This window comes from Athene cunicularia (genome assembly GCF_003259725.1).
Source record: "Athene cunicularia isolate RWA chromosome 11 unlocalized genomic scaffold, athCun1 chr11_part1, whole genome shotgun sequence".
Taxonomy (NCBI): domain Eukaryota; kingdom Metazoa; phylum Chordata; class Aves; order Strigiformes; family Strigidae; genus Athene; species Athene cunicularia.
In genome coordinates this window covers 20,163,623-20,178,560 of record NW_020799113.1, presented here as the reverse complement: position 1 = coordinate 20,178,560, position 14,938 = coordinate 20,163,623, and the positions used below count along the sequence as shown (strand labels likewise).

The window sequence follows — 14,938 nt, the reverse complement described above, 5'->3', positions numbered from 1 at the left end:
ATGTGTATAAGAGACAGTACCCGTGCAGAGCCCCCGGTAAGCCAAGGTTGGTATTTCGTACTCTTCCCCTGGTGGGGGATGCCGCCTCCCCTGCCCGGTAGGCCTGACGGTCGCGATGCCTTCGCCTCGGGGCTGCTCCTGCCGTGGGTAACGGTGCCTGCGGGGGAAGGTGGCGGCTGGGCCTTGCTGAAGTTTTGTATCCGTTAAGCTTGGGTGTGAGGTGGTGTAACTGTGAGCCCTCCCTTCGCGTCGGCAGTCGAGGAGAGCTCCATAGGAGGAAGAGGAGACCTCGCATGCCAGCAGGGCTGTGATGGGGCCTTTGGGCATTTTACTGCCCGGAATTGTGCCGCCTCGCTGTAGGCAGAAGCACAGCCTGGCACTGCCCAAGCTCTGGGGCACGATCCGGACTCAGCTGAGCACTGGGGGAGGTGGGAGTGTTGGGAAGTGGGTTTCTCAGAGGCTCCATATCGCTTAGTTTTCAACACAACAAACACCATCCTGAAAGATCGAGGTTTGACTTACGTGGGTGAGGGCAGGCAGTTTGACTCAGAAATGGGTGTGCTTCTGTGGGGGTGAGGGCTTGTGGCACAGGAGCATGGGCTCCTTGCCAAGGCCTGGACCTCTCCTCTCTCAGGGTGTGTCGGCACTGCTGCTGTCTGCTCCTCACTGGTAGGTTTTACTCTTCTCTGAGTTGATACCAAGTTTTACCAGACATCTCTAGAAAGGCTGGAACTTTTCAGTGAGCAAAACCCCTATGATGTTACTATAGTAAAGCCAGGCAGCACCTCTCATGTAGGTTGTTCGGCTCCAGTGTTACTTTTATTCCGTGGCTTTGTAGGAGGTTCAGCTGAGCCATTGCTTTAACACTTCTTTCATCTTCACAGAGTGTTGTGCACGATCCTTGCGGGTTCTGTGTTTTGTCTGCAGATAGGATAACATTGAGGGCAAACCTTCCCCTGAGCTCTCTGGCTCTTCCTAGTCTCTGAGTGCTGCCTGGAGAGGGGGAAATCTCTCGTATACATCCCCTGGGTAATGTGCCCGATACCCAAGCCACAGAAGGAGCAGAACTGCTTTGCTGGGGTGGGATCAGATTGGGATTTGTCTTGATATTTGTAAAATCTAACCTGGTAGCTTCTTGATTGCACAGCATTGGGCAAACCTCAGCCACTGACAGCGTAGAGGGTAACAGCGGAGCTCTCTGGGAGCTGGGCAGTTGTGCTACCTCTCGGGAGAGCACGCTGCTCAAACGTGTGCCTGGTGGGGCTGGGCAGAGCCCGACCCTTTCCAGGCTGTGCATGTATCGTCCCAGGCCCTTTGCGCGGCAGCAAGGGGGGTTCCGGTTAGCTCCCACACGCTGGCTTCCTGGTAGCTTTACAGGGATGCAGGAGAGTGTTCAAAGTGAGCCATGGGGGGAGGTTGACTAGAGAGTTGCCAGTCTTTCCTCTGAGACCTGACATGAGCTGTCTTCCTTGCAGAGAGAGCTGCTCCCTGCGCTGCTTCCCTCATCCTTCCCAAATGTGAGCGCGTCGCATCCAGCACGGAGAAGGGCCTCCTCTTGTCTTAAAGGCACTTGCTTCTGCCTCCTGTTCTTTTGTCCAAAAAAGAAACAGCCAAACCAAATCAGTCCACAAAGAACTTGTGCTGATCTAAGGAGGAGGCTCTGGAGTCTCAGTCACCTCTTTGTTTCCCAAGATACTGGCTGTGGGCTGGATTTTCTGTCCTTGACTTCAGGGGATTAGCTACAAGGAATTAGGATCTTGGATACTTTGGATTTTTGTTTTTACTTGAACCCTTTCAACTGAGAAGCTGAAGCTGTCACTGCTAAAATCCCGGGTTTTTTTCCCAAGCATGTCAGAAAGCTGGCAGCAGCAACAGCAGCAACCACAGCAGCCGCCGCCACCACCACAGCAGCACCACGCTGGGGCAGCCACCCTCCCAGAGCACTCCATCCCACCCAGCACTGCTGACAACCCCTTAGGCTGTGCTGTCTACGGCATTCTGCTCCAGCCAGACCCTGGCCTGCAGCACCACCAGCACGCCCCCATCCAGGCTGGGGAGCCATCCCACAAATGTGGGGTGTGTGGCCACGACCTTGCGCACCTCTCCAACCCCCATGAGCACCAGTGCTTGCCAGGCCATGACCGCTCTTTCCAGTGTACCCAGTGCCTGAAGATCTTCCACCAGGCCACTGACCTCCTCGAGCACCAGTGCATCCAGGTGGAGCAGAAGCCCTTTGTGTGCGGTGTCTGCAAGATGGGCTTCTCCCTCCTGACCTCGCTGGCACAGCACCACAATGTCCACAATGGCAACGCCATGAAGTGCTCTATCTGTGAGAAGACCTACAAGTCTCCCGAGGCAGAGCATTCCCAGCCTCTTGACCCCTCAGAGAAGCCCTACAGCTGCTCCATCTGTCAGAAAACCTTCAAGCATCTCTCAGAGCTGTCCCGGCACGAGCGCATCCACACGGGTGAGAAGCCATACAAGTGCACGCTGTGCGACAAGAGCTTCAGCCAGTCGTCCCACCTGGTGCACCACAAACGGACGCACAGCTCGGAGCGGCCCTACAAGTGCACGGTGTGTGAGAAGACCTTCAAGCACCGATCCCACCTGGTGCGCCACATGTACGCGCACTCGGGAGAGCACCTCTTCAAGTGCAACGTCTGCGAGCTGCACTTCAAGGAGTCGTCGGAGCTGCTGCAGCACCCCTGCACGCCCAGTGGGGAGCGGCCCTTCCGCTGCGGCGAGTGCCAGAAAGCCTTCAAACGCCCCTCGGACCTGCGGCAGCACGAGCGCACGCACAGTGAGGAGCGGCCCTTCAAGTGTGACCTCTGCCAGATGAGTTTCAAGCAGCAGTACGCACTCATGCGCCATCGCCGCACACACAAGGCTGAGGAGCCCTTCAAGTGCAACCTGTGCGAGAAGGGCTTTGTGCAGCCCTCGCACCTGGTGTACCACCAGCACGTGCACGGCATAGAAAACCTCTTCAAGTGCAACGTGTGCCAGAAAGGCTTCAACCAGTCCTCAGAGCTGTTGCGGCACAAGTGCGTGCAGAATGCGGAGCGGCCCTTCAAGTGCGCAGTGTGCAACAAGTCCTACAAGCGGGCCTCGGCTCTGCAGAAGCACCAGCTGGCCCACTGCGCCGAGAAGCCGCTCAAGTGCACACTCTGCGAGAGACGTTTTTTCTCCTCCTCTGAGTTCGTGCAGCACCGTTGCGACCCGGCCCGCGAGAAGCCCCTCAAGTGCCCCGACTGTGAAAAGCGGTTCAAGTACGCCTCGGACCTGCAGCGCCACCGGCGCGTGCACACGGGCGAGAAGCCCTACAAGTGCCCCTCCTGCGAGAAGGCCTTCAAGCAGCGTGAGCACCTCAACAAGCACCACAGCGTGCACGCCCGGGAGCAGCAGTACAAGTGCATGTGGTGCGGGGAGCGGTTCCTGGACTTGGGCCTGCTGCAGGAGCACAGTGTCCAGCACACGGCCGAGGGCGCCTACCAAGTGGCTGCCTGCTTGCCGTGAGACCCCCCCGCCCCGCAGTGGCTTTCAGCTTGCATGTGATGCTCCTGAGCCTCGGCCTCCCCTTCCTTCTCCTCGGTTGTAGACAGCCTCCAGTGTGTTTGGGGGAAAGGGGAGGAATGGTGGGTGGGCAGGTAAACTTTCCTCTGTCCTCGGTGGTTGATAGGCCACATGTACCGCAGGGGTGACAGACAACAGGAAAAGTTCAAAGGGGTGGAGAGGGAAGGAGGGAGGTGGGGAGAGGAAACGATGCCTGTAGTTGCCTGGTGTCCCCTGAACTGTAGTTCATGCTGTACCTGCAGTTCCAGTGCTGGGAGCTCAGCTGCCCGCTGAGGGCACCAGCCCTTCGTGTGCAGCCTTCTTCCCCTGCCCTAGCTGGGTTGGCAGGGAGGGCTGTGGGTAACTCTCCTCCTGGAGAGGGCTTGGGAGCAAGGCAGAGCCAGCCCTCCCTTCTCCCAAGGTGTGCTGCTTGGCAAGGAAGTAGCAGGTTTCCACTGCTGGGCTCTCCCAACTTTCTTGGTCCAAGCTCAGTTGAGAGGACCATTGCAGATTGCTAGCATTGATTGACTGCCCTGATCTCCCTTGTTCTCCCTCTTTCTAGAGTGTAGAAAGGGAAAAGCCATGGGGCTACACAGCTCCAAAAAGCACTTTGGCATTGCTGCTTTTGCAGTCACTGGCTGTCACACTCCACAGGGGTTCTGAGTGAGCCTGCCCGCCCCCATCCCTGCCAGCAGCATGGGGAAGAGTAGGAAGCACCATGCCGCTACTGGAGAGCATGACGAGAAGAGCCTCCATGCCCTGCTCTTGGATGAGATCATGGCATTTAAGAGCTGCTTCCTGAGGGACCTAGCTCTTCTGCCAAGACTTGCCTCCAGGCCCCTTCCCTCTTTGCACCGCTTGGGCTGTTAGTTACCTCTGGGGATCAAGGAAAGGGCCATCCCAGCAGTTCAAACACTAAAGGGTGAGACGAACACTACTGATAACCTACAACTTCGGAGGCATTACCATCACCAACAGTAACCCACACCATGTGCCAGGGGCTTGGTGACTGATTTGCTGGAGGGGACCCAGAGCAAGCCAGGAGAATCCTTCCTGGCCCGTGGGCTCGGCTCCACGGGGAGGGGAAGGTTAGTAGTGGGTAAAGGAGGAGTTTATTTTTTTCACCCCTCTTGCAGGAGTCCTGTTTTACTCTTTTATTCTTTCTTTACCTCTTCTGTATTTTTCAGGTTTTGCACAGTTGTTGTAAACATCACTTAAAAATAAATTTCCCCTAGCAAGGTTGATGCAGCCTCAGGTGTTTTCCTCTGCAGGATTTTGCTGGCTTCTCATGGTCAAGAGACCCGTTACCAGTTAGATGCCTTGGAGGTTGAAGGCATGCTTACTAGGTTGCCCACCAGCCTTATCTTTTCCATCTTTGGAGAGAGTAAAATATCCATCTGTGGAGATCCTCAAGCCCTGACTGGATGTGGTCCTGGACAACCTGTTGTAGCTGACCCTGTGTGAGCACAGGGTTGGACTAGATGATCTCCAGAGGTCCCTGCCTGCCTCAGCTCTTCTGTGATCTTGGCTGGCCCTTGTGTGAGGTAGGAGTGTTGTCGTGACCTGTAATTAGTGAACAGCAGCCAGTAAGTTGCCCATGTGCTGCACAGGTGATGAGGACAAGTTTAATACCTGTTGTCCATGGCAAGTACAGATAGATTAACCTTGCAGAGAGTTGGGCTGTACCTGCTTTGCTGGTAGGGGACACTCATCTGAAAGATGAAGAAAGGCTTTTGTTTCCATTTCCAGCTCAGTGAGGGGAAATGAGGTTTGGTTTTGGGGCTGGGACACTTCTGTGACAGGTGTGACCCTGGGGCTGAGTCTTCATGCACAGCTTTAAAGGAGGTTAAAGCAGACCTTGATCTCTGCTGCCCAGGGAAGAAGGACCGATGGTTATCTTGCTTCATGCTGACTCAAAGATGTAGAACTTCCTACCAAGTTTTCTGTCTGTCTATTTTTCCTTTTTTTTTTTTTAAGCAGTTTGTTAATATTCATTAAAAAATACTGTATAGTTTAACTCGATGTCATACTGGATCTTTTTTAAAAAAAAATGTGATAACTTGGATTATTAAAGAGCGCTTTGTTTCTAGGTAGCTGATTTTTGCTGTTTAATGTATAGTAAGTTCAGTGTACGCTTTACTGTAGGAGTAAAAGTGAGGAGTAAAACCAAGGAAGGCTAGTCCTGTCTTTATAGAAGGGCTTGGTGGTGATGGGGGCTGTGAGCATGGTCCGGGGCCAGCTGGTGAGCATAGCACCCACCTGAACCCTGGCGCTGTTCCTGCCTCGGGGTGGGGTTAGCTCTGCTCTTGCCTGAAGCAGCTGGGTGCAGCTGCCACAGGTCCAACAGAGTTGGGGACTTAAGAGGTCACCCCAACTGCTTGAGCATGGCACCAGCAACCAGGATCAGTGCCTGGAGCTGGGAGCTTGCAGAAAGTCTCTTCTTTAGTAGTAGGAGGGTGTGAAATAGAGGCTGTTGGAGCCTCCAGGGGCTTTTGTGCCCACATTTCTTTTTGAGGCAGCTGTTGGCTAGAGAAGAAATTGTTAGTGTGGCCCCTGAATGGTTGTGCCTGCTCTTTTCCCTCCCCAGCAGCCTGGGTGGCTGGACAGCTTCAGGTACTTGGGGTGCAGGAGGATGGCAGTGGGCCTGGGCACATCTCTGCACCATGTGCTGGCCACGGAGCTGTGGATCCTGGCCCCTTGGTACCAGCTGGGTACAGGGACTGATGGGTAGTGTTTCCCCTCATGCTGAGCAGCTGGGGAAGCCCTCAGTGTCCCAGCAACGATCTCTGGCTCTGCTTAGGATGTGGCAACAGCCAGGCAGCACCCTGGGCAGAGAGAGCATCATCAGGGCTGTGTGGTGGGGAGCCCATGCCTGGGGGAGAGGGGATTTTGTGGGGGCTTGGCGGGGCAGGGTATCAGCCAGTGCCTGTGAATAGGTGTCTCCAGCCTCAAAAACATCTTGGTGCAGCATTAGAGCATCATTGAGTAGGACTGGCCATGGGCTCATAGTGACTTGGTCTCTTCATCTTGTTTGTTGCCTTGCAACAGCCCAAATCCAGTCGAATCCAGTGGTGGCCTTTGGTACTGGCAGGTGGAGAACCTGTGCAGAGCAGGCAGCTGAGCAGCTACCAAGAGCCTTGAATATATTTTTGTAGGGAGATTGTCTAGTTAGAGCAGCTGTGTTGCATGCAGGTTGCCTGGGGGAACAAGGTCAATCTCCGTTGCGGTGCCTTTGGGTCATGTTTTGTACCATGAGGGGAAAGGTGATGGAAATAGCAGGAGGCACGTGAGTGTCAGGAGCGTGGTGCTGGGGGGCCAGTGTCCCCTGGGCATCATACGGCACAGGGCACTCTGCTAACTGCTGGTGTTTCCTTCTCAAACCAAAGAGCAGTTGGGGCCAAAGCCTCTTGGGAGTAAAAGGTCTTTCTACTCTACTTGGGTTGCACTTTGCTTCTGACGTTTATTTCAAGACACTTTCAGGCTGCTTCACGCAGCCTCCGTTCGGCCTCTCGCATCACTCGCTGCCCCACAGCACCCAAGAGGGTCACTGTGCTGGAGCTGGTGTTGCGTCAGCCCCGTGGCAAGTGCTTGCACATGTCTTCAAGACCTGGTTGCCAGACCACCTGAAGGTGCTCTGTAGGGCTGGAGTAGGGCATTCTCCCTCCCGAAGGGTTGAAGGGTCATTCTTTTCGTCAGGCAGCTTTAGCGCAGGACGCTGCAGGGGAGGCAGCGGGGAGGGTTAGGCTGGCCGAAGGCGACGTGGATATTGTCCAGGAGATAAATCCTGCTCTCTAGGGCTGCTGTTCCTCTGGCTTCCAGGGTCCAGGAAGAAGGTAGGCTGTTACCTGGGCTTTTTTCCCCATCTTCACTTCCCCTTACCCTACCTACACAGCCTTTAGCTGTGTCTCAGCCCCTTCCCTTCCACAACTGTTTTGCTTATATAAGCAAAACTTTTATAAGACCTTTTCAGCTTCTTTGCCCTTTGCTCAATTCTTTATTTGTAAGCAGTGGTTTGGTTTTCATCTGTTTTTCCATTTTGATTGCCAGGTCTCTTGCCCCTCTCCTCCAGCCACCCCACTCCAAATTCTTGTTGCAGGCTGAGGTTGGATCCAGGTGATACCAAACCACTGATGATGTGATCAGGTGTTTGGAATCTGAATCTTTCTGGAATCCAGTGAGTGCTTCTGGTCCTTCCCCACCATGAGGCCGGCCATCCATCCTGCTGGGTATGGACACCTCCTGTGGCCTGGCTGCTTGGCTTGTGTCTGTGGTACAGCTGGCTCTGGTGAGCCAGGACCAGGAGCCAGAGCAGAGTTGTGAGAAGCAGGCACTGGGGTAGGAGTGGCCATTTCCATGGTGGGTCTCTTTTCCACATCTCCAAGGCTGGGGGTTAAGTCAGTGAAGGGCTGTCAGACACTCCTGGGGAGAAGTCATGGTGCTGGGGCGAGGCCGGACTGCTCTGTTCCCCTGGGAATGCGCTCTGTTCCCATGGGAATGAATACCTGCGGAGGGGCTCTGTGCCTCAGGCAGGAGACTGAGATGTGCTAGATGTGGGGCCTTGGGTATGCCCAGGCAGCCCTGCCAGCTCTCCAGGGGGCAGATGCCATCCCTGTAGTCTGGGTGGGAAGATGGGCATGTCTTTGGGCCCACGTGCTGGAGTGAGGGGCAAGGGGAAAGCATCCTCTGACAGTGGTTTGGGATCATCTCTGGACACTCAAGCCAGGTCTTGCACTGTTAGAAGGGAGGAGAGCACTTTCTACACTTCTCTTGGGTATTTACCACCAAGTCCAGGCTGCAGCCAGAGCCTGGCTATTAATAATAAGCAAAAAAACCCTTGTTGTTCTCCAGAGTTTGACTCTTCCTCTGTTGAGTGGAGAGTTCACCTGCAGAAAGGTTCCTGCACACACAGGCGTAACGCTGAGATGCAATAATGGCAGGGCAGCAAGGCCTGGGGCCGGCAGCTCTCCCCCACACCCTGGTGAGTGCGGATCCTTCCCAGCTGCCAGGATCCCTCCGCAGCATCTCCCTGCAGCCACCTCCGCCACCTCCTGGATGTGCCCGAGATGCTCAGTGGGGAGAGCAGGACCTCAGGTGGGAGCTGAACCATGGACTTGTCTCCAAATGCCTCTGAGCTGTGGGTCCAAGGGATTCCATGGCCAGTGAGGTTCTCAGGCTCCTCCGAACCTGCACTTGTGCCTCTAGCAGAGTTCCCAGGGCCGGGGGAAGTTGCGGCCAAGGATGATGAGGCTTGTGTGGCTTGCAGTGCCTTTAGCACTGCTCTCCGTGTGTTTCTAAGATGATACTCCATGTATCTGTGTATATATATTGTATTAACACATCCTGCTTTTCTGTGTGAGTGTCAAATGGTTTTGCTTTACTAATAAATTTATAGTTATTTATACCTTCCTGTGGGTGTGTAAGATTTCTCAAGTGGAGGCCATGTGCTGGGCAGTCCCTCCCCTGTCTGTCTTTGTGCTCTGACTCCGCTTGATACTGGTTTTGTGTGTGTTTTCTTTCTTTCCCCTGAACTTTTTTTGATGATGGTTCATCTGCCTAGTAACCAAAAGTTGAGATGCAGGGTCTGGGCAGGCTCTCAGGAGTGGAAAGCAAAATCAGGCAGAGTCTGCAGTGCAGGTTTGCCCCTTGCTAGAGGTGTGCCACTCTGGGGCAAAACTTGCTGCTGGAGCTTCAGGGCAGAAACAGGCAGGATCCTCTGCCTGCCAGGAAGGAGCACCTGTTGAGAAGGCAGAAGCTGATGTATGTTGTGCTCAGAGGACTCTAGCCCCATGCATGACAGTTTCAGCTTTCCCAGAGGTTTTTTTTTGCATCCCCCCATCCTGTGATGGCAAGAGAGGAGCCCGCTACCTGCAGATGACTTGACTTGCTCCATCCCACACCCAGGCCAGGTGAGATGTGTGTTTGTCTCTGAATCATCAAAAAACTGCTTCAGACTGAAGGTTTGGGAAGGGAATGGGATGGGAAACTGAGGCAAGAGTAGGGACAGCATTCACCCAGGATCCCACAGCTGAGAGACATCTCAACTTCCCTTCTCAGCTGGCTGCTTCATTCAGAGCTCCTTAAATTACAGCAGAGAGGCGCTCGGGAAGAGGACGGATGTGCATGTCTCAGCTGACGCTGATACTGGGTCACCAGTCCCTCTGTGGCAGCTGTGCGGAGCCCTGGGAGGGTGTTAGTGCCACCAAGCAGGATCATTCCTGGTGGCAGAAGGGCAATGCCTTTCCCAGCCGCCCTAATTTCTTATTCCCAGCTGGATGATTTCCATAGGAAGATGAAAATACAAACCACAGCAAATAGTCCTAAACTGTGCCTGTGTTTGAACTTTGTGGTTTGAGGAAATATTCTGTATCCTCAGGGCAGGCAAGAAAACTGCGTTGGCACCACCAGTGCTTTGCATGAGCTTTTACTTTCTTGTCTTTGATTTCCCTAAATCACCGCAAAGCTGTGTAATTTTTGCACATGCCAGAGCCCCAGGCTCTGACTGGGGAAGCGCCAGGAGTGGTTGGTAGGAGCAACCTCTCGGTACCTTATTAAGAGCCCCTTAAGGTCTGGTTGCTTTTCTAGAAGATCTTAACTCCTTGGCAGCTATTTTCCATGCAGTTATCATCAGCAATCCCTCCTGCCTTACCCCATGAACATAAAAGTTAGGGATGCAACCAAAAGAACAGCAGAAGTGGATGGAAAACAGTTCCTCAGCAAACATGCCAGGAGTGGTGGCAGCATTGCCTAGGTAAGGAGCAGAGCCTTCTCCTTTCTCCCCCAGGCTCCTCCTGGGCATTTGCTTGCAGAAGTAAGTTGAAAACCTTTGTAGACAGGTCTGGCTCGAAGACAAGGTGTCTCCAGAGTGTCCTTGGAGGAGATGCAGGTTTAGCCATCAGCAGATACTTATTTTTTTGAACCCCTCGCTGCAGGATTTCATGAGCCTGAGCCTGTAAAAGACCACTTGAACCTGTCCCTGCCTTGCTTTGCTCTTTCAGGCAGTGCCATCTCCTCAGGTGGGACCTCCTTCGAGGTGGGACCTGGGCCAGGCTTGTGCCCCAGGGGGTGTGGGATTTGGGATTCAAGCCTGTGCTGCTCCCACTGCTGATCCCTCTGCACAGTAGCAAGTCAATTTAATGCTGTGCCTGTCCAGGAGCCTCTGCTGCTCCCCAGGAGCTTGCACATCGGTCTGTTGTGCCCACCACAGTTTGCTCCCTTCACGGGGATGGTTTTTCCTGGTGCTCCAGGGTTGTCAAGGCATTACACAGAAGCTCTTGTGCCCTGCTTTCAGAGCTGTGGCTCCTCTGCCACCCACAGCCCTGGCGCAGGGGTCAGCATCTGTCCCACAGTGGGGAGCAGAGGGTTTGCCCCCCCAGGTAGAGGCATGCATTTGGGGCAGCTGAAGCTGCCAATAGATAAAACTGAGAAATTTTTTTTTTTTTTTTTGGGTGCTGGAGCATCCCCTGCCCTGGCACTCGGCACTCCCCAGCACCCTGCTGGTGGCCATCTCCAGGCTCATCCCGCTCACTGTGGCAGGCTGGGCCAGAGCACTGACGGCCCATCTGCCTCATGTGACAACAGCACCTGTGTACAGGGCTTCGGCATGTTCATGGACACAGCTTTCCTCGCTTGCTCCATAGCACCACTGGCCAGGGGCTGTGCTAGGGCTGGAGGTAGCATGAGCAGCTGGGGAAGTGAAGGGACAGGCAGGGGCTGCCCTGATCCCATCATGCTATGGAGGGTGGAAGTTTGTGAGAGGTGCTGTGCCAGTCATGGGCCAGGGGTCTGAGCCCACCCTGAGGAGGAGGAAACCGGGATGATTGGGGCTGTCTGGCCTGGGGTGGGAGCCCTGAGCTCCTCTTCTGGCCACCATGGAGGGTTTGCTGCCAATCCTGCTAGGGCAGGGGCAGATATGCTGGATGGAGTCACAGGCAGCAAAGTGGGGAGAGCTGATGCTGGGTAATGGCTTTGGTAGCCATGAGGCCTGGGAGGGTGCTGCAAGCACCATCGATTCATGTTTCTAACACTAAAATCAGAGGCTAATGCTGAGCCGTAAGCAATCATCACTCTGCTTCAGAGTGAACGGTTTCTCAGAAATACAAGGATGCCTTTCAGTTGGCTTCCCTGGACCTGGCAGGTAGGGAACAGGGTGCAATTTAGGAGACCACTACTCTGTGTCTCAGTTTCCCTAGCTGTGAATCAAAGCTGCAGAGGTGCTGGGTTGGGGTCAGGCAGGCTGTGTACTTGTTGCTTGCCAGGCTGGGGATGCCCACGGGGCTGGGGAAGGAGGAACCAGGCTGAGAACTCCAGCCAAATGCAGAAGCTGGGGCTGGATGTCGAGCAGCAAAACCATGCTGGTACCAGGGTTCCAGGGTGTGACCACTGCCGAGATTAGGGGCGATGGGAAAGGCTGGCAGCCACTTAGGGCTGGAGGTAAACGGATCAAGCAGCAATTGGCAGGCTCAGCAAGGGGAGGCTTAGCTCAGCCCTGCACAGATTTGCTGCCTCCTGACACAGATCCTCTGGGGCTGGGGCAGAGGGTGGGTGGAGCATCCTCAGCACATCACCCCGAGGGGTTTCTGCAGCCCCGCTGCTGCTTCTCTGTGCATCCCTTCGCCCACCTGTGCCTGGGTGAGACGACAGGCTTCCCTGCAGCGCTGCTGGGTTCCTGCCCGGCTGGTGAGTGCCTGGGCTAGCCTGGTGGCTCCAGGGATTTTGAGGATGCTCAAATCTGCTTGATTTTTGTGTTTTCTTTGCACTATCCTGCATGAAAACCAGTCTGGCTGCCAGGAGCCAGGACATTCAGGACAGCTGGGTGCTGGTAATCCCATTTGCAGGCAGCGCTGGGCTAATCCTCGCAGAGCCCTGAGCGGATTGGGGTGGGTTTGGGGAATCAGTGGCAAGCTGCAGTGCCCAAGGGAGCCCGTGCATCCTGGGGGTGGCTTCCCGGGCAGGTGGCAGTGAATGTGCGGGGGTAAGTGGCGGCGATGGAGGTGAGGGATGCAGCTGGGGGTTCTGCGGGGCCACCTCCACACATTGCGGGAGGGTTCGGTGCTCCAGAACGGAGCTGGAGGTTGGCAGGGGCGCGTGGTGGGGAGTGATGGAGCAGGTCTGTAGGGAGTGATGCTGCAAGGGAAATGGAGCTGGGCAATGTGGAGGGGCTTGATCTGTTGCTGGAGAGAGGGTAAGGCCACAGTGCTCCCTGCTCCGAAGGGGGATGGCAGGTCTGCACCCTGCTTCTTGCTGTGGAGACTCAGGGCCCTTTGCCTGCTAGCATGAGCCCCACGGAGCTGGCATGGTGGGTGGTGGCACTGGCCGGTGCCTGCAACACAGAAGAATTGCACGTGGCTGCCTGCTCTTCAGTGCCACCTTCCAACAACAAATTTTTTGAGGACCCACAAATATTTCTGTCCCTCTCTTGTTTGGATGTACTGGAGGAATGGCCCTGGCCATTTTTCTTCTCAGGCCAAGGACAGGCTTAAGCTCCAGGCTTTTATAGCTGCACAAGGTTATGTTAAGGGAGGAGGAGACCTTGGCTGTTGCAGGAGGCTCACTCCAGCCCCATGGGTCTTCCTGTGGGCTTCTTTGGACTCAGTGGTGTACAGTGGCCCTGGGTTTCTTTGGGATCTGAAGCATGGGTGGAAATGCCCCTGTGCTGCATGGTGCAGCTGGGTTTTCCTTGCTGTTTCTGGGACATTTGCAGCTCCTTAATCTCTTATACCCACTGGGAGGTAAAAGGAAATTTCTTAATTGGTTTCTGGGCATCAGGTCTCCAGGGAAGTGTTTTACAGCCATCCTGTCCCACTGTGAGGATGTGGGGGTCTCTGGGAGAGCTGAGACTGCTCATGGTGTGCTGGGCGATGCTTTGGCGGCATCCAGACCCAGCTCCTGGGCTTGCACAGGGTGTGGACAAGCAAAAGCTGAGGATGCACATCACCCTGCCTGAGAACCTCAGCCAGTTAAGATTTAAGATGCCAGGCTTTGGTCAGCCCCTGATGAATCACCTCAAGGGTTTTGAAGGCATTCTGCATGCCCAAAAGCTGAGTGAATTTAATGCAAAGGGCCCGATGCTGAGCAGCTTCCAGCCCTGTGGGACTGGGGCCATATATTAACCCAGGACAAAACTCCAGTGAGTCTCCTGGCTGGGTGGGATGGAGCTCAGGGATCGGCTTTCTCTTTGCCCTTCCCTGCAAGCAGCAGCATGGGGGCCATCTGAGATGCTCACTGAGCAGAGTGGGGCGTCTTTGGAGGGACATTTTGGGTAGAGTGGGGGTCTTTAGCAGGGCAGCAGCAGAAGACATCCCCACTTTGCACTGGGCAAGAGCCCTCCGTGTTTGTCCTGTACCCAAGCATGGGAACATGCAGCACTGCTCAGCTCACTGGTACTCCCGGCTCAGAGTCACACCAAGAAGGGATGGGAGGGACCTAAAAAGACTGAGCAAATGGAGCTTAAATAGCTGAATCCCTGCTCTGCAACATCTTATTTTTACCTACTTCATCAACATCTCTGCAGCCACAGCAAGTCAGTGCAGGTGTCTGACCCGGCGGCCGCTCTGGCCCTGGGCTATGACTGAAAGGTGACAGAGCAGAGTTGTTTCCTAGGGGTGGAATGAGTTGATACCTGTGTTGGGATGTGAACTTGCTCATAACCAAATTCTGCTTAAATTACTGTTGTTTTTCAGCCCTTGAATGAAAGATAGAGGACCCTGAGCAGAGCATCGCAGTTTCTGTGATCTATCTGCTACGACTTCATGAATGCTTCTCCTTGTGTGACACCAGCCGTGGAGGGTTGTGCAAAAAAACTCCACCTAAATGAGCAGTTACATTTAGGAAAAACAAGTTTAACTGAGCCTGTGAGCTTAAAATAGCGTCGTTTGTGCACGATAACAGTGACAGCGTAGTTTGTGCACGATAACAGTGAAGGGCGAGGGGTCGAGCCAGGTTGGGTCTGGCTGTGCTGCAGTTCTGTGTTTCCCAAACAGGACACTGAAACAGGAGGACACCAAGGACCTTTTTGGGCTGCTCTGTGGACACCGTGAGTGGCTGGTGCACCCCGGGAAGTGTGTGCTACTGCTGCTGGTCTCTCGCCGGTCACAGACCCCTCCTCGCTACTCGAAGGTGGTGGGATGCTGAGCTGGATCGAGCGGGTTGTTCCCCAGCCCCCAGTGCCCCATCCAGCAGAGGTGACGCCGCCAGTCCTAGTGCAGGACCCGGAGCCACCCAAGGTGAGCAGGAAGCCAGTTGGGGGGTATTGCAGATCCTGTGAACATGGCAGAGAGATGCCCTGTGCCTCTATGTCCAGCCCAGGGATGCTTTGCAGCATCCCCGGGAGGGATGGGGCCAGGCTGAATCCGTGCCCCGCGCTGCTGGAAGGCAGCAGGAAGGATGGGGA

The 14,938-nt window shown here is 54.8% G+C and overlaps 2 protein-coding genes across 8 annotated transcripts in view; both read left to right on the top strand.

Annotated features, from left to right (window-relative positions):
* The first annotated feature begins 16 nt into the window (after positions 1–16).
* Positions 17–5,723, top strand: ZNF319 (zinc finger protein 319). 3 transcript variants are annotated; one of them, XM_026856769.1, is made up of 2 exons: positions 17–36; positions 1,476–5,723. In XM_026856769.1, exon 2 carries the CDS (start codon positions 1,849–1,851, stop codon positions 3,511–3,513), a length of 1,665 nt encoding a protein of 554 aa, XP_026712570.1. In that variant the 5' UTR covers positions 17–36; positions 1,476–1,848; the 3' UTR covers positions 3,514–5,723. The 3 variants fall into 3 exon arrangements, with proteins under 3 accessions (XP_026712570.1, XP_026712569.1, XP_026712571.1); XM_026856768.1 differs by having other exon boundaries at positions 17–46; XM_026856770.1 differs by lacking the exon at positions 17–36 and adding an exon at positions 787–1,029.
* Positions 5,724–12,058: 6,335 nt separating this feature from the next.
* CNGB1 (cyclic nucleotide gated channel beta 1) overlaps positions 12,059–14,938 on the top strand; it is a 34,486-nt gene continuing 31,606 nt past the window's right edge. Inside the window, exons 1-2 of one of the 5 annotated variants that reach the window (XM_026856757.1) lie at positions 12,059–12,225; positions 14,510–14,771. In XM_026856757.1, the coding sequence (XP_026712558.1) occupies positions 14,673–14,771 (99 nt within the window). In that variant the 5' untranslated portion in view covers positions 12,059–12,225; positions 14,510–14,672. Of the gene's footprint in view, positions 12,226–12,326; positions 12,521–14,509; positions 14,772–14,938 lie in introns of those variants that run through there. The other 4 variants (XM_026856755.1, XM_026856754.1, XM_026856758.1 and 1 more) reach the window with 4 other exon arrangements.

Excerpts from the sequence above, each read along its gene's own strand:
- ZNF319 (XM_026856769.1), top strand. The coding sequence starts at position 1,849 with ATGTCAGAAAGCTGGCAGCAGCAACAGCAGCAACCACAGCAGCCGCCG.